Below are 18,731 nucleotides of genomic sequence, written 5' to 3' on the forward strand. Positions count from 1 at the left end.
TGGTTAAGTATTTGCAAGTCAAAACTTTTAATTTTGGTAAAATCATACAATAAATGCACAGGTGTTTTCTCGTGCAGTGCACAGCCTCTAAACTAGTACATAAAGCAAATACAAACTAGTGGGCGACTCAGTGGCATTCAGGGGAGTGTCTGGCCAGCCGAAAGCTCTCCAACCTCTCCTCTCTGCAGCTTCACATTTCCATTCATACGTTTCATCCAAACCTTTACTTTTCAGACTCAGTCAGCCAATGTTACTGTAAGACACTCCACAGAACACACACGGAGGCCCAAATATGCAAATACAACAGAGCAGAACCACATGTTTTTTTTCCTTAAGATTACCATGTGCCAGACATTCGCTGGGGGAGGAAAAAAAACAACTCAAAAACAAGGAAAAGCAAAATTGAATTGGAGAGAATCTGGACACTTCTTGCACTGGTACAATATTTTTTAGAAAATGTTATCACTTTTATCCAAACCTTGGCATTGGTTGTTTGTTTCGAATTTTGTTCGCCAATTAAACGTTAAGGTTGATTAGACGGTGTGGCCATGTGGCCAGTACTACTATAAGTAACAGGTGTGGATTTTGATTTGAGTCCAATATGACTGACATTAAAAAGCTCACACTACCCCGAAAAATATAAATTTCCACGCATACCGGTGACATTCAACATTCAAGTGCCAGTGTTTTTGTACTGTCTTTTGGTCAAGTTTCTTAAACTATCACTTTAGGCTTATAAAAATAAATATTTCTCAAATGCTTAATAAATTACACAAACTAGCAGCGAAAGTAGAATCTAGTAATCTGTGTGCAAATAGCTCAATTCTCAGACTGCTACTGAACTAACCCCTGGTCCCAAATAAATCCTGGTTTAAATAGTGATAACCCTTCCCCTTTCGTAAACAAGCTGCGTTTTTCACAATCTCCTCACACACAAAATTCGGAAGCTTTAAGGACACACACTCAAGACATTTATATAAAACTCTAGATGTGCAATAAAATGTTTTTTGGAAAACTTGATGGCCATTAAGTAACATCACAAAGGGGCCTAGACCTAACTTAGGTAGCACCATTCAATCTTAAGTTAACACAATACTGTCAGTGCATCTGCTTCATAACCACCACCTCACTTATTGATTCAAAATGTCAAGGCACGACAGACACACTGAGAATATATACCTATTGCACTTAAAATGCCATTTTCTAGCCAACATTGGGCCTCCCTCCTATATAAGGAGGAAGCCTGGATGCCAGCTATAGTAGTAAACTGGCCAGTGGTTTTACATAATACATCAAGGCGGCCCAACCCTACAAAGGGAAGAATAGCTGCATTGGTTCTGTGTCAGAATGAAGGATAGATAAAGCACCCCTGTCTTTGGCCGGGTCGCGTGGGCTATATTCACCAGCCAGCATACACAGGAAAACCCCATTGCCTCTTAAAATGGTGCACTGGTAAATAAACTGCACTTCCCATCACCCTTTGCTACGTGTGCAGTTCAGTTTGCTCGTCTGTACATTGCTGACCCTTAACCCGTAACTTCTGACCTTCCTACGCTCTCTGAGGAGGAAGAGCTTGTGTCTTTAAACAGTTAACCCGAGAATGTCCTTCGGATTCGAACGCAGCTTGAAAAAGAGAACTAAATTAAAGGTGTAAGAGAACGACATTTTGTAATGAAATAAAAGCCTGCTGCAGAATTTCCTTTTGCATTTTTTTTAAACTCCTTGACCAAAAAACAACAACACTTGCATGCGTATTTCATCCCAGGATGGCCTTGACAAAAAGCAAAGCCACCCAGGTTACTGTGTGGTCCTATGGCAACCATTCGAACTTCACTTTCTATATGGCAAGCGCCGTTTTAGAATTGACCAGTTTAAGAAACATTCTCTCAGAAGGATGGATATTTGTCCATTTCCATCCTTCAAAATGTTTAAGTAAAAAAGCTCAATCAAAAACTAAATTCACCCACCAGGCAGCTAGAAGAAGTTGCTTCACTAGGTGCCACAATGCCAAGACAATTTGTTAGTGGGGAACTGAACTTTTGAGCATCGACTTGCTCAAATAGCTTGTATGTATGGACATACCATTTAAATATTCAATTTTAAAATTGTACAACTGGAATGGCTCATTTAGTGAAGACTACCATATTCCTCTCCAGGATAGAGTGAGCAAAAAATATTTTGAACTCTTTTTTTCCTTGAAGTGCACTTTTGTCACACAAGGGTTTGAAAACCTATAGTGGAATTCTCATAGGATGGCTGCAACATGCGGTCGAAGCTAGTTTGAGCCATCAAATTACCCTGTGACAAATTTGAATCTCAAATGGACAAATGACTCACTCAAAAGTCATGTCATCTCAGTGTTTGCCAAGGTTGGATATTTAGTTCAAGCTTATTTTGTTTTCCTTCCGAATAAAATAACAAAACCACATTTAAACCCCAAAACAAAAAATATATAATTTAGTTCTTGTTGGCCAGGTTTTAGCCAGTTATGACACTTAAAAGAAAATACAGATAAAACAATCTAATTGTTAAAGGCACAGTACATTTACAAACAAATGATCCTCAGTTTGTTTTGTTACAAAGAAAGAAAAAGCAGTTGTCGTGAAAGAAAAAAAAAGAACTGCAAGTCCCAAGATCCTAAATACGCTATAGTCACTACGGGCGGCCACACGATGATTCCAGAGCCTGGCGGTGCCATGTTTCTTTAGGAATCGCTCAGTGGCTCCAGCTTTCCTCTTGGTCAGCTGTCCACTCGGTCCCCAGTCTCTCAGCTCCATTTTTTGGAAAAGCGGTCAGAGAATCACAGCTGGTAATGTACTGCAGTCTGTTTGGAAGCTACACGGGGTTTATATAGTCTGGCTTAGGTTACACATGTGGTTTCCTTATCAGTGAGTTTGGCGTGGTGCGACCCACTGCGATGGTGGGGGGAGGAGGAAGGAGGTGTAGGGAGATAGGGTTAGAGGGATGTTTAGTTGCCCCACCAGTCCACTCCCCCCTGATGAGAGTAGTTTCCTCCATAGCCGTCACTGCTGTAGAAGTTGCCTCCAAAGCCACCTGTGATGTGGGGTGGGAATCAGGACAGTGTTAGAAGGAGAATAAGGACTGTGTTGGAGCATGGTTGGAATTAAAACACCAACTCTTGGACTTGGTCTATCCCACAATTCTTATGACACAGACCAACAGTAATATTTACTGTTGTTTTAATGGATATTTACCGCCGCCACCAAATCCACGGTTTCCTCCATGCCCACTGGGCTGGCGTCCACCACGACCCCCGAACCCTCCAGTGCTGCCGCCACCACTGGTCTGACGGTAGTCCCTGGCTCCGAAGCCACCAGAGGTGAACCTAAACAGAGGATGAGTCAGTGATTAAGAGAGTGATACGTCTCTAAACCCTTGTACTTCTGCTCCTTTATGTAGGACTGTGTATGTAAGCATGTGTGTGTACCTCTTGGAGCGTCCGCGGGTGTTGCTCTTGTGCTGGTGTTCATAGGCCAGGCTCTCCAGCCAGGAGGGTACTTCCTGTTTGGCCTCCACTAGGATGTCCAGAAGGTCCTTGGTGATGTTGCCGTTCTTATCGTTGAAGAACGATGTGGCCAGACCTGGGAGAGGAGAGGGTTCACCATGTTACAGTCAAATAGTTATCTAAATAAAAAAATGTGCATTACGTGTCGCTGAGTGGTGAGTTGAGAGTTCTTGAATGTTGTAGAGGCTTACCCAGATTGCCTACACGTCCAGTACGGCCAATACGGTGGACGTACTCCTCTATATCGCTGGGCAGGTCAAAGTTGATAACGTGCTTGACATTGGAGATGTCCAGGCCACGGGCAGCCACCTGGTACACGAGACCGAATACAACTATTGGCCTTCTTGTTTGAACAGAAGCATGTTAGCTCCCTTTTTAAATGACCCCAACATGAAACCATATTGCAAAACAAAGACCAGGCCTTGAACAGTATGAGGCCAAATATCTAGTGTTTCGCTTTATCATTTGTCAACCAATATATTTGACCTGTAACAGAGCTGTAGAAATCAAACCAAAATGTCAGCTTGCAGACTCACCGCTGTGGCAACCAGGATGGGGCAGCGTCCCGAGCGGAACTGGTGCAGAGCCTCCTCTCGGTCCCTCTGGGAGCGGTCGCCATGGATACTGGTGCAGGCATAACCCTCACGGTACAGGAAGTCCTCCAGGGCATCCGCTCCCTTCTTGGTTTCCACAAACACCAGCGTCAGAGAGTTCTTACCTGGGGAGGAGAAGGATGACCGGTGAGTCACTGCTTAAAAATGTTCAGATAGAAATAGATTCTGTACAACAAACATGGCCTCGGTTTCCGACATGGGAGGGTTAGCGTCAGGTCTATTCGTGGAATTTCTATCTGCAACGTTCAGTGCTTGCTCAGAACCCTCTTAAACAAGCCCCAGGGGAGACATTACAGGTATGGAAACAGCATCTACCCACTACCCCCTGTGGTTGTGGATCTGAGAGGAAAGGAAGGGGCTGAATCACCACGGGTGTTTAGAGAGGAGAAACATCCAGTGTTGCTAAGAGATGGAGGCTCTGGCAAAGAAAAGCTGCATATCTACAGCTGTGTCGGGCTACTCTACAGTGAGTCGTGATGCATGATGACCAGAGGGCTTCTTCAAAATGTTTAAAATGTTACAGCCCATTCAGATGAGATATGTTTGAACATGTTTCTCCGTCTGGTAGAATAGTGGATCATGTTATTGATTTTTCTACCTGCAGTGAACGTTTTGCAAGCTGCCATGGCCATCATAACAAAAGCATACGTGTAAGAAATGGCATATGATTGCAGTAGCAAGCAGGGTGTGGGCAAAGCAAATCAACAGTCACAGATTCCCAAATCAACCCCCCCACACACACACAAAGGAGACAACACCCTTCAAAACAGCGAATGACCTCAATGACAACCACACTAGATGGCTGATCCGAACCAACGGGACCTTCTCGTCTGGACACAAATGGATGACTAATATGGGTAACCAATACAGGCCAAGCAATAAATCAATAAACTGAAATATGAAATGAGATACAAGCTTCTACATCCACTTTAGTAATAATAAATTCCTACTTACCAGGTTTCTCTATGTTTTCACCTGCATTGTCCTGAACTTCACTCGGAATGACTTTGGATAAAACCAAACCCGATGATAAACTCATTGCAGTTTCAACAGTTCATAAGTGACATTAAAAAGGGGGAGGTTAGCCAACAGAGTTCAGAAAACCCAATGGCCGCCATTAATGGTACCAACAAGTTCCAATACGACCTCATTATTAGAATGTTATTGTTGAGGAACATTTGGTGCCAACATGGAGGATGGTTTCCTGAACTCTGTGTACATGGCTCTGCATAGGAGTAACTGGGGGTTGGGGATACTAGGCAGGGTCAGTTTATGATAGCCAACATGCCTAAGCTAGAGTACAAGTCTTCACCTCACATCTGACCCTATGACATTACCAACACTGGGTCACGTTCAACACACAAACTGCCCACTGAACACAACCCAGGCTTATGACCATCTGAAAGAACAGAATAACTAATGCAATCAATACTAGACCATCCCAGCTGAATGGTTACCCATCTTCTAAGATTTATAGCTTACATCTGACAAGCTTTAAAATCAGGAACTAGCCTAGTGTTAGGAGCAGGTGGAATCTGCTGGGAAGTTGTCCTATCAAAGACATGTCCGCATATTCAAACAATGATTAGCTTCAGGATTTAGTTAGATTTTAGTTAGCTGATGTTGGGAAATAATGCCGTTGCAGATTCCACCGAGCCCAACTGATCAAGTCAACATATTCATAAGACAGAGGGGCTATTTAAACACAGGGTTTCTCAACTCCAGTCCTCAAACACCCACTGTCCACGAAGGTTTTCATTTCAACTGAATTTCAACCAATCAAAGCTTCCTTCAGATAACTGAATGCCCTTACCAACCACATATCAATGTATATACAATTGTTGCTCAATTGGAATAAAATCCAGAACACAGTGAGCGAGTCCCCAGGATGAGCTTTGAGAAACCCTGCACTACAAGTAAAAGTTCCAGTAAGTAAGACTAACAGACAGGGACAGGAGAGGGGGTTGAGCCAGTGACAGGTATAGTCCAGGTAGTTAGTTACCTGTAGCATTGAGCAAGTCCAGGAGGAAGGATCTCTTATCACCGTCCTCCACCCACACCACCTTCTGGGTGATGTTCTCGGAGGTGGAGCCCACACGTCCCACCGCCAGGAAGATGTACTCCTCCAGGAAGTCACGCGCCAGGATCTGACCGAGGGGTTTATGTTATTGTTGTGGAGCCAACATGGAGGACAGTTTATTAAATGTGTGTGGAAAGGTGGGTTAATACACCATAGAGAGGACATATGGCAAATAACACCTTCTTTCCTCATTAAGCACAATACTTTTGACAAATACAGAAGCAATTGTGGGGACTGGAGAGTAACAATTATTGTCATTGTACCATAATCTCTTTAGAAAAGGGAGTTGAACACCATGTGGGTGTGAGTACCTGGATCTCCTTGGGGAAGGTAGCGCTGAACATCATGGTCTGACGGATGCCTTTAGGGGGCATGGTGTCCTGCTCCACGATGCGTCTGATCTGGGGCTCAAAACCCATGTCCAACATCCGGTCAGCCTCATCCAGCACCAGGTAACTAACAGAGACAGGGTCAGGGATTGGCTGTAGACCTGTTTCCCCATCAGTCAGAGACTCATGGGCATGTAGTATTCCTTTCCTGTCCAGCAGGCCAATTCAACTAATCAATGGTCTAATAAGCTGCATCAGGAGATAGTCAAAAAATGATAGGTTTTTCCAGCTGGATTTATTACTCTCCTGCTACTTAAAAATGACTGACATGGAAGATTTGGACAGGACTTAAATTACGGATATGGTGATTTGTTCACATAATTAGATAACTCCCATCTCCCCCAGTAAAACTAATCCAATGTGAATAAAGCTTAGGTTATTCATCTAGGTAAAGTGCCCAGTGACTGGGTCCTGGGGCATTGTAACTTGTCTGCACCTCTTCAAAAACAATGAAGTCAAGAACCAGAAGTTATATCTCAGACAGCTCAGTCTGCCAGCAGTCCAGCATGTTGGAAGTCTACTCACTTGCAGTAGTCGAGGCCGATCTTGCCCCTCTCCATCATGTCCACCAGGCGTCCAGGTGTAGCCACCAGTAGGTGACAGCCTCGCTCCAGGTCTCTGATCTGCTGGCCAATGTCAGCCCCTCCGTACACCACACAAGGACGCACACGGGACCGGTATGCAAACTACAGCAGGAGAGAGGGGTGGAAGAGGGTGAACACAGGGTACAGAGAGAGAAGGCAGGGAAAGGGACAAGAGAGGAGAGAGAAAGGAGAGCACAAACAATGGTTGTGTGTTTCACTGCAGTTCCCTAATTACAACCTTGGCTGGTTGGCCGTCAACACAAAAACAGAGACAAAGAGACAGAGGCCCACTGGCAGACCGCTTACCGACCTAGCTGGTATTGATGCTGATGGGATGTCTGTCCTCTGTGTGTGTGGTCACATTGTGTGGATGTGTCAAGCATTTTGCTACACCCGCAAATAACATCCCAGGTGAGAGGGGGGGGCAGTTGCTTACCTTTCTGGCCTCTTCATAGATCTGCAGGGCCAGTTCTCTGGTGGGGGCCAGGACCAGAGCGAGGGGGTACTGCTTACGGCGACCATACTTTCCGTTGTCCTGTCCCCCAGACTTCTGGGCAGCGAGGGCTTCTCCTGGGCCTTCAGTGTAGATCTGACTCAGTACAGGCAAAAGGAACGCAGCAGTCTTACCGGAACCTGAGAGACCACAGTTTATATTAGTCATATACCTATACTTAAATCAACTACAGTACAATACAGTTGTCGTAAGTCATATCTGCATATAGCTCTCCAGACCAATCCAATTTGGAGTGGTTGTAGTTTGGTCTGGTTCTAACCTGTCTGGGCGCAGGCCATCAGGTCCCTCTTGTTCTTGATGATTGGAATGGCGTACTTCTGGACCGGAGTGGGCCGAGTGTAGCGGGTCAGGGCGATGTTACTCATTATGATCTCTCCCATCTCTACGTCTTGGAACTGAAATACGAAGACGAACCAGTCACTCAAATGAGCACCAAACAGCTTTCACGCAACTCTGTTTCAGGGGGAAGGGGGAGGATATGTGCAGGGGGATCAACAGCACCACACAAGCTGCTCAGTAGAGCCCATGGGAAACACTTCTGGTTTTGAAGAATAATAACAAAATGCTGACTAATAGGACATGAGGGTTACTGGATCTGAGACAGGGTTATTTGGCTAGAATACTTAGGGACTCACGCTGTCAATGTGATGGGGGCAGTTTTGGCCAGTGGCCTCAACAGGAATGTCATCGTAATTGTCAAAGTTAATCCCTGTGTTGCCACCAGCGAACAGCTCCCTGGGGAGAAGCAGAAACACAGGTCAGGAAAGTGACAGAAAGGTCTATGTGACCATTTTAACGAGAGGGGATATTGATAAGGGACAGCGGATAGTGATGTATTGTAAAATGACATTGTTAACTCCTCATTATTGAAATACCATTAGTATGCAGAAAGAGGGGTAGGTTAGGTTACTACTCACTGTTCCAGGCGCTCATTGGCCTGAGTGGGTTTGGACCAGTCCTCGTCATCCCTGGACTCCTCCACCCAGCGGCTGTTTCCACTGCCTCCAAACCCTCCACGCTGGTAACTGTCAAGCATAACATAACCACAGGGGTCAGGAAGGGCTAGCTTGCTAATGAGTTGCCTCATGGTACAGCCCCGGACTTTGAGGAACCTGATAACTGTTGGCTAAGGGCTTGGGAGTGAATTCTCTAGTTCTCACCTTCCTCTGGGTGCACTCCCGCCATTGTTGAAAAAAGCAGACTTCCCCCTATCAGGACGCGCGCCGAAGCTGGTGTAGGTATCTTTAGTCGTGTTCCAGCCGCCGCCATCTTTGTTGTCGTAGACTCCAAACATGCCGACATTCTGCATAGGCTGTACCGGGTTGTAGGACCCGCCCCTACCACCACGGAAACCTCCACCCCCCCTGCCCCTCTCCATGCGAGGCGGGCCACTGTTGTACCGGTTGCCCCCATTCATGCGGTTGTCGTGGTAACCGTTCTGCACGAAGCCGTTGCTGCGTCCGCCGTCCCAACCGCCAGGCATATCTTGGGTAAAAGCAGAAAGGAAATAGAGGGGAGACCTGGTGACTCCCATAGTACAAGAGGGTTTCCTCCTCATACGCAGTCAATACAATACTTTGTTTATTGGTCCATTTGCACAGATATTCTTTAGTTGTTGCTGTCACAGTACCCAATCTCACAGACACCACAGGCTGGGAGCAACACAGGGGCAGCGGCAGAGCAGCACCCCTAGAGCACTTAGAGGTAGTGCCTTACTCAAGGGCACAACGGCAGTAGGCAGTAACGGACCCTATAGGAAGAGACATTTGGACCAAGTAGGCCTAGTTCCATTTCAGCCTCTAGCTACTTCCCCTTAGCCTTTCTATGTTCACAGATTAGAACGACCTGGATGGCTGTAAGAAATGTGTTGAGGTCCTTTAGAGCTAGTAGGAGTTAGGGGCACAATGGAACCACGCCCTTCTTGGTTCCTTTGGCTTTAACATCCCAGATACCCACCACTTGTTACCTCATGGATGCCTCTGAAAAGGGAAATACTTCAATTAAAAAGGACCTGGCTTATTTTCCCGGTAAACAATGTGCAATCCATACAATAAAACAGTCTACACAAGTCAATCATTTGGCTCATTAACTAGGGTCCTGATTAAGGAACATTTGTTATGCAAGCAGCATTAATTTGCTAAAACCTACCACTTTAAATTCCACACAAATAAATGGAAACCTTGCAATTAAGCAGTATGTTGGAATGACATAACTAATGGAGGCTGTTTTGCATTTGAACAAAATGTAAGCATGTGAGAGGATGCCAACACCCTTAATGCAGGAAAAAGCCAGTTGTGTCTTCGTTTCACCCATGGGAATGTGGTTTTAAAGATGTAATTTGAGAGCCCCCAGTCCCCTTGTCGAAATGCACGTGGCCTTGTTTTCTAATCGAATTGAGTGAGACCACTGTTCTGGTAGCCAATTTAATTAAAACATGCAGAATAAAATAAAGATAACATTTACAATGAAAAACACCAGAGCTTCCCTCAGCCAAAGAGAGGACAGTAAAGGGACTTACAGCTTCCTGGTGCCATTGACAAAGCGCTCGGTCTAGAGAAAGCATCTGCTGCAAAAAAATAAAACGTCATGGGGGGGGGGGGGCTTCATGATGAAAACATGCTGCCGATGTACTGTGAATGTTGGCCAGTAAGAGCAGGGAAATGGAGTGGTTGATGGTTTGTCAACGCAGTTCCCAGATGCTGTCACAAAATGGACTCCGGGTCACTGGATATGCACGGTTGTGTGTCTGTCTTCCTGTAGTGTCTTTTGGGATGAAATAAAAACAAGCGGCTGGCTATATAAGATGGGGATTCTAACGCAACCTTTACGCCATTGTTTCCAACTAGTGGAGAAAATCAATACATCCAGGTCACCCTCTAGCTGACCATGTCCCAGCCCAGCGAGAATAAATGGTCAAGATAAAACTAAAGCCAATTGTCTGCTTTTTAGTTGAGGGAATTTCACAGCATTGTTGCTTGCTCAATCAATTTAGTGAAATGTTTATTATGGTCCACTAGAATGGATTATGGCATTCTTCACCACTAGGGGGCCAGGGCATTTTTACAGTGTCCAACTGGCATACCTCATAGAGGTGGTAGTGTTGATGGGGGGACGACACTTACCATTTTTGGAAGCCTCTTGGTTCCGTAAATGAGGTGGAATGTAACAGGTCCCTAGAGAGACAGACTTGTGAACACAAGGGCAGTACTGTACACAAACGGACAAACACGTCACAGGTCTAATGGGTTCCTAGTCTTATTCTAGGGATGTCTCAATCCCTTTAATTTAATAGGTATTAAGTAGCCTCTGGCCTGTTTGATTAAACAAATAATAAAATAAAAAATGTAAACTATCTTGTACCCCAAATAAGGAAACTGAAAACTTAATGGCGTTTATGCTATTTCATAAATGATAAGAGCATGATTTGGCTAAAAATAAACAAGTGAAATTAAAATCACTTGATGGCATCTTACACCTAAATGAACCTAGTAATACTGATGGAAATGTGAGTCAGTCCCAATAGTTTAAAGCTCCATACTTTAGTCTCTTTCCCACAAAGGCCAGTGATGTCAGGACTGGGATGTTTCGTGGGCCAGTGATTGGACGGTACCAATCATTTATCTGCAGATTCCTGCAGAACACTAACTCAGCTCAACTTCAGACCACCTCTAAGGTCTGAAAACATCTGACAAGTTGTTGACTTTGGGGTATGAACTATGTATTAAAAAGGCAACCTGGGGGGTGGGTTATATTCAGTCCTTGAACCACCCAATGGCCCTGAAGGAAAGGATAAGAGTGAGGGCTGCTTCAGACCAAGTGATCAAAAAGAAAAGGATCACCATAACACAAGCTAGATGTCCTTCGGCTCAAAGAGTAGAGATCACTTACTGCCAGTGCCTCCGCCCTGCCCGTCAGCATTGTTCAAGCCTAGGACAGCAAGCTGAAATAGAAAATGAAACGTATAGTTAAGTACTACTGTAAACACTGTTATGGATAAATGTCATTCTAAACATGCACATAGGACAGTAAGCTGCAAGACAAAGGGTGACAAAAACTGGGTAACACACCATCTATAGATGCTCTACAGTAACATTTCAACTACCAATCTAACCCTAACACTTATCCCAACCCTTTCCCTAACCTACGCCGGCAGTTGCTTACCAACAGATGGTCACACTATCCAAATAAAGTGTGACAAACTGTTGATCTCCAGAAAGCAGAAAGACATGAATATCCCTTATACTACAGTGCTTCCCCCATTATACATATGTGAAGCAGGGAACTCCCCTGTCTAGTGTCGTTGCCCCCCACCACCACAATCCATACAGTAAGTTTCAATTGTAAGTTTTTCAGAGTAGTCTACCGTGGGTGCAAGCAACAAAAGATACTTTCTTACAAGGCAGACACTCAAAACTGCCAATAGGCTAGATCAGGGCTGCACAACCCTCTTCCTGGAGATCTACCGTCCAACTCTAATTTAACACACCTGATTCTACCATTTAGCTGCTCAACAAGACCTTATTAACTAGCTGAATCAGATATGCTAAATTTGGGTTGGACTGAAAACATACAGGACAGGAGATCTCCAGGAAGAAAGTTGGGCAGCCCTGGGCTACAGGAATACAGACCCAAAACTAGGGTGTTCGGTGTGGGAGAAATAATGGACCAAGGTATGAAACATTTTTTTTAATTTTAAATGCTGTAAACAAATCTGTTCATTTCAGCCACACCCGTTGCTGACAGGTGTATAAAATTGAGCACACGACCATGCAATCTCCATAGACAAACACATTGGCAGTAGAATGGCCTCACCGAAGAGATCAACGACTTTCAGCGTGGCACTGTCATAAGATGCCACCTTTCTGTCAAGTCATTTGGTTAACAGAACGGGACTGCTGAAGCACGTACAAATCTGTCCTCGGTTGCAACACTCACTACCGAGTTCCAAACTGCCTCTGGAAGCATCAGCACAAGACCTGTTAGTCGGGAGCTTCATGAAAAGGGTTTCCATGGCCGAGCAGCCGCACACAAGCCTAAGATCCCCATGCACAACGCATTGGCTGGAGTGGTGTAGCGCTTGCCTCCTTTGGACTCTGGAGCAGTGGAAACACGTGCTTTGGTTTGATGAATCATGTTTCACCATCTGGCAGTCCGATGGACAAATCTGGGTTTGCGTAGTGCCAACTGTAAAGATTTGGTGGAGGAGGAATAATGGTCTGGGGCTGTTTTTAACTGCTTGGGATAGGCCCCTTATTTCTAGTGAAGGGAGGTCTTAACGCTACAGCATGCAATGACATTCTAGATGTTTCTGTGCTTCCACCTTTGTGGCAACAGTTTGGGGAAAGCCCTTTCCTGTTTCTGCATGACAATGCCCCCGTACACAAAGCGAGGCCCATACATCAATGGTTTGTGGTGAACGGTGTGGGAGAACTTGACTGGCCTGCAAAGAGCCCTGACCTCAACCCCATCAAATACCTTTGGAATGAATTGGAACGCCGACTGCAATCCAGGCCTAATCACCCACCATCAGTGCCCGGCCTCACTAATGCTTGTGGCTGAATGGCAGCAAGTCCCTGCAGCTATGTTCTCAAATCTAGTGGAAAGCCTTCCCAGAAGAGTGGAGGCTGTTGTAGCAGCAAAGGGGGGACCGACCAACTCCATATTAATGCCTATGATTTTGAAATGAGATGTTCGACGAGCATGTGTCCACATACTTTTGGCCATGTAGTGTACGTTATTAGACCAGTAGCTTTCCATGTTACAGTTCAGACTTAGTGAGAAGTGTGTGATGTGGTGTGTGTGCGGATGCTGAGAAGTGTCTTAAGCCTTCCGCATGCGTCGCAAGCCGAATGAGTGTGCTCGTATACGCCCTTAAAAGGCCGCTTGAAAAACTAGAAAAAAGATGCAATAGTACTTTTTGTCCATCTTGAGACGCCGTAGCCACTTGGTCAAAATAGACAACTCAAGAAATCTGTAAATCATTGAGGTTGTTGCCAAATACTTAAAAAAAAAAAAATCTAACAAAGATTATTGGTGCATTATTTCTAAAGTGAAAAATATTACTCTCGTTGGAATGTCAACCCTCTTCATTGAAGAATCCATACTGCTGACCATTCAAACCATGGGGCGTGAACTGCCGATTAAAAAAACTGAACAAAAACGTAACAATGTTATAATAATTGCACAAACTGTTCCAAATTATTGTGGATGGGAAGCATGCAGACGCCATTAGTCTGTGTGTGTGTGTGTGTGTAAATTACAGTAATAATGTATTCTGTACTGCCTGGTTTGCATTTGAAGTGCCTAATTTGCATAACATAGCATTTTAAGTTAATCATTTATTTTATTTGAATAATCTCTGTTCTACATCAGACCCGAAAATGTCCTAATAGTATGACCACCCTGTCTTGAAATATTGGACAATATGTGTTTAATTTAAGAATTCAGAAACGTGATTTGGTGCCATCATTGACAAGGGATTGACAGTGACCTGTCGCGACATTTTAGATCACTTGAACATTTGATATCAGCAATGGTAAATCCTATCATCAGGAAATAAAGTATTGTGTGTTCATGAGAAGCTTCTCTAATAACATGGAATATAAAGTGTAACACCAGAACCATAGCTTGATTTCGTTGCCTAACACCCTACCAAAACACTCCAATTAACGTTACAGAGCTGGACTGGATTATTCTCTGCTCAAATGTATATACTGCTACCGAAGTTCTTCCCCTCGAGTCCTTTGCTTTAACAGACAAATACAGGTTATCAAGGAGCGTGACCAACATGGCTTAAAGGGGGTCTTATTTCCTGTGTCAAAATAAATTGGCCCCCCACCAACCCAACATCCTTTCACACTTCCAAGCACATGTCAAATAAGCATCTGCTGACTATCAGAAAATGTCATGACAGTTTACTAATTATGTTAAGTTTCATCTTCCACGTTTGACCATATTTAACAGACAAATGTTGCATTTGCAAATGCAGTTACAGCAACACTCATTTTATAATGCTTACATACCAAATGAATGGGTGTTTTCCTGGATACTGTCGGTTGGACTAACATTACAGGTGACAAAAACAACTGGATGACTTAACAATGACAGGTTATTTAACATGGCAACAAAATCTATAGCACAACACAAAACCAAACAATGCAGTCGTTGCTAGCCAGGAACTGTGCAAAGCATAAACACGCTTTGTTCATTCGGGATTAAAACAATGTCACAGTGACGCAGAAGAAAATGTAGCCAGCTAGCTTTCATGTTAGCGTACCTAACGCTAACTAGAGGCCAAACTAGCAAGCAGGCTAACAATCAGCTCAAGTGAATAAAAGCAAGATAAAGTGAAAGTCACCAACATTGAACATAGGGTTTAGATTGCATGTCTTTGAGGTATAGTTAAGGATCAATCCAATTGTGAGAAATACTGAATTGTTGAACGTGAAGCACCGCCATCGTCACCAACCATTATCACCCACCGGCCTCCATTTTACCCAGAGATTAGACAACACACGCAGTTACAGCTAACGTAGCTAGCGAGCAAAGCTAACCAGCTAGCTTGGTATCCACGACTGCATTTTCAGAATCGTTCTACGTGTTATAGATATGAACACAAATTAAAATAAATACAGAAAACTCACCTGCTGTTCTAGACCGTGTAAATTTTCGACGGCCACATGACTCATAACTAAAGAATATTGAGGAAAAATGTTGTCGTCGAGAAGGGATCTCTTTGTTTGCCGGGTTGTCGACGTCCCTTAGGTTTCGCTCGTCTTTTCTTATTTTGTCAATTTCCGAATGAATGAACCTTGAAGATACAGTTGATATATTATATTACTGTAAATTATTTTTTGCTTATGTTCATGGCACTATAGTTAGGTGGTCTAAAGCCTTTAAACCGACACCGTTTACTAACTGGTGGTGGTGCGTGTCGTGGTGTAATGGAAGCTAGAAGCAGGAACCCAGAGCGTGATTTTATTGGTTGAGACAACCACAAAGAGCAGGAGGACATTGCGCATATCGCGACATTTTATCACCCTTTCCAAAAAGTTTTTAAAAGTCTGGCGACATTTGTATAATTTGCTTTACTATTTCATATTCAATTGTGATGTTGTAAAAATCGACAGCGTCATAGTTGATATTCAGTAGTATGTGACAGTCAATACCTCATACAGTATCAGTCAAAAGTTTGGACATACCTAACATACTCATTCATTGAAGTCCTTCATTTTTTCGTATTTTGTCCATTTAGAAAAATACCGAAATCATCAAAACTATGAAATAATGGAATCATGTAGAAAAGTGTTAAACAACTCAAAATATATTGTAGATTTTTAAAGTAGATATATAAAAAAACATGAGCTGGCGCACACCCAGAATAATAGTTTGTGTGGAGGTGCTGACTAACGGCGAATAAACTATAAACTATCAAAATAGTCGCACACTACATGTATAATCTCCCAGCAATTTAATGTGTATTTACCAACGTTTCGGCATCACTGTGACCTCCTCAGGGTAATGTCATGAATTATTGAACCAGGTTATGTAGACACACTGCAATTAGTGTAACCAATGATAGTAGTGAGACTTTTTAAAGTAGCCATCCTTTGCCTTGATGACAGCTTTGCACACGCTTGGCATTCTCTCAACCAGCTTCAACTGGAATGCTTTTCCAACAGTCTTGAAGGAGTTCCCACATATGCTGAGCACTTGTTGGACGCTTTTCCTTCACTCTGCGGTCCAACTCATCCTAAACCATCTCAATTGGGTTAAGGTCAGGTGATTGTGTAGGCCAGGTTATCTGATGCAGAACTCCATCACTCTCCTTCTTGGTCAAATAGCTCTTACACAGCCTGGAGGTGAGTTTTGTCATTGTTCTGTTGAACAACAAATGATGGTCCCACGAAGCGCAAACCAGATAGGATGGCGTATAGCTGCAGAATGCTGTGGTAGCCATGCTGGTTAAGTCTGCCTTGAATTCTAAATCACTGACAGTGTCACCAGCAAAGCACCCACACACCTCCTCCTCCATGCTTCATAGTGGGAATTCACATGCGGACCAGAGGAGAGATTTCCACCGGTCTAATGTCCATTGCTCATATTTCTTGGACCAAGCAAGTCTCTTCTTATTATTGGTGTCCTTTAGTAGTAGTTTCTTGGCAGCAATTAGACCATGAAGGCCTCATTCAGGCAGTCTCCTCTGAACAGTTGATGTTGAGATGTGTCTGTTACTTGAACTCTGTGAAGCATATATTTAGGCTGCAATTTCTGAGGCTGGTAACTCGAACAAACTTATCCTCTGCAGCAGAGGTAACTCTGGGTCTTCCTTTCCTGTGGCGGTCCTCATGAGAGACAGTTTCATCATAGTGCTTGATGTTTTTTGAGACTGCTCTTGAAGGAACTTTAAAAGTTCTTGAAATGTTCCGTATTGACTGACCTTCATGTCTTAAAGTAATGATGGACTGTCATTTATTTCTCTATGCTAATTTGAGCTGTTCTTGCCATAATATGGATTTGGTCTTTTGCCAAATAGGGCTATCTTCTGTATACCCCCCAACCTTGTCACAACACAACTGATTGGCTCAAAAGCATTAAGGAAAGAAATTCCACAAATGAACTTTTAACAAAAGTTTATCTTCAGACTGCATCATATCCGGCCATGATTGGGCATCCCATTGGGCGGCACACAATTGGTCCAGCGTCGTCCGGGTTTGGTCGGGTTAGACCTTCATTGTAACTAAGAATTTGTTCATAACTGACTTGCCTAGTTAAATAAAGGTTAAATATATATTTTTAACAAGGCACACCAGTTAATTGAAATGCATTCCAGGTGACTACCTCGTGAAGCTGGTTGAGAGAGTGTGTAAAGCTGTCATCAAGGCAAAGGGTGGCAATTTGAAGAATTAACACTTTTACTACATGATTCTATGTGTTATATCATAGTTTTAATGTCTTCACTATTATTCTAAAATGTAGAAAATAGTCAAAATAAAAACCCTGAAATGAGTAGGTGTGTTATATTTGTAAATATATTTTTTTTAAGGAAGCCTTTTAATCAATCACCAACCTACTCTTTTTCTAGTATTCCCCTGCTGTTAATCCAGGCGTTTCACATTGTGACTACTGTACTGACACTCCTTGTTATGTGAATGCAGGGACCCAAAATGTAGGTGTCCTGAAGTCTCTGCCAGGAGTTCTGGACTTCTATGGCAAAGGAGGTAGTGTGCATGGTGGATGCATCGAAAACATTAAGGTCACTGGCTCGATGTTTTCCTGGCTGCATTGGTTTTAGTCAGATAGGCCTGAACACTGGTGCTGATAATTCTACAGTCATGACTGACTGTGTCATATTAGGTAGAGATCGAGGAATGGATGACAGCTGTAAAGTCTCATTATGTCAACACCACATCCCCTTTGCCTTTCTAACAGTCCTTGGGAGAATCTCAATTGCAACTCCTCTCTTCCTCAAAACCCATTGGAGGAGATGGTCAGAGGGGAGGGACCTCTGGCTTTCTCGTCCAATGACTTTTGAGGAGGCGGTGGGGAGAAAGGAAGCGAGGTGTAAAGCAATTGAGATTCTCCCCTTGACATTCCTCCTGCGGGTGAGAATGAGCTGGAATAAAGAGTGCCTCCTGAGAAAAGATGCCAGACATTATTGCTTCAAAAGCAGATCTAGTGTCAGTTTTCACCTACAGAAGGAGGATAGGGCTGGGGTAAAGTTGGCTGACTGTGGATCAGTGGCTGGAAGCCTACTGTGGCAGACCGGCTCATCCCTTCAGAGTGTCTGCTCAAAGTGGGATGTATAAGCTGTGTTGTAACGCTTGTCTGTTTGGTTTGTTAGATTGACAAGTACAAGGTTAAAAGGGGGCATAAGAAATAATATAAAGTAATTTCCTCTCCCTTGACTCCTCCCCTTCATCCATGCCAATCTAAAAAATTTAAAAAAAGACAGGTGAAAAAAGAAATATATATGCAGGTTCCTCCTTGCATACAGCGCATAATAATTCAAAAGACCATTTATT

General features: G+C 43.6%; 1 protein-coding gene across 8 annotated transcripts; it reads right to left on the reverse strand.

Annotated features, from left to right (window-relative positions):
* Positions 1 to 8: 8 nt before the first annotated feature.
* LOC139373058 (ATP-dependent RNA helicase DDX3X-like) lies at positions 9 to 15,680 on the reverse strand. 8 transcript variants are annotated; one of them, XM_071113092.1, is made up of 18 exons: positions 15,351 to 15,649; positions 11,596 to 11,647; positions 10,830 to 10,880; positions 10,226 to 10,270; positions 8,868 to 9,192; positions 8,625 to 8,732; positions 8,343 to 8,442; positions 7,967 to 8,102; positions 7,630 to 7,826; positions 7,135 to 7,295; positions 6,532 to 6,676; positions 6,143 to 6,287; positions 5,095 to 5,145; positions 4,063 to 4,244; positions 3,718 to 3,835; positions 3,449 to 3,602; positions 3,216 to 3,346; positions 9 to 3,054 (listed from the first exon to the last, which is right to left on the reverse strand). In XM_071113092.1, exons 1-18 carry the CDS (start codon positions 15,393 to 15,395, stop codon positions 2,969 to 2,971), a joined length of 2,232 nt encoding a protein of 743 aa, XP_070969193.1. In that variant the 5' UTR covers positions 15,396 to 15,649; the 3' UTR covers positions 9 to 2,968. The 8 variants fall into 8 exon arrangements, with proteins under 8 accessions (XP_070969193.1, XP_070969192.1, XP_070969194.1 ...); XM_071113091.1 differs by having other exon boundaries at positions 10,226 to 10,273; XM_071113093.1 differs by lacking the exon at positions 10,226 to 10,270 and having other exon boundaries at positions 15,351 to 15,673.
* Between the last annotated feature and the right edge of the window lie 3,051 nt (positions 15,681 to 18,731).

The sequence above is a fragment of the Oncorhynchus clarkii genome, chromosome 18 (genome assembly GCF_045791955.1).
Source record: "Oncorhynchus clarkii lewisi isolate Uvic-CL-2024 chromosome 18, UVic_Ocla_1.0, whole genome shotgun sequence".
Taxonomy (NCBI): domain Eukaryota; kingdom Metazoa; phylum Chordata; class Actinopteri; order Salmoniformes; family Salmonidae; genus Oncorhynchus; species Oncorhynchus clarkii.

What these genes read in the sequence shown, in the direction of transcription:
- LOC139373058 (XM_071113091.1), bottom strand. Translation starts at nt 15,395, where the DNA reads ATGAGTCATGTGGCCGTCGAAAATTTACACGGTCTAGAACAGCAG. An exon ending in GGGAGTGCACCCAGAGGAAG is followed by an intron (nt 8,733 to 8,867) that starts GTGAGAACTAGA and finishes TATGCTTGACAG; the next exon opens with TTACCAGCGTGGAGGGTTTG. An exon ending in TGAAAACATAGAGAAACCTG is followed by an intron (nt 4,245 to 5,094) that starts GTAAGTAGGAAT and finishes TCTCCTCCCCAG; the next exon opens with GTAAGAACTCTCTGACGCTG.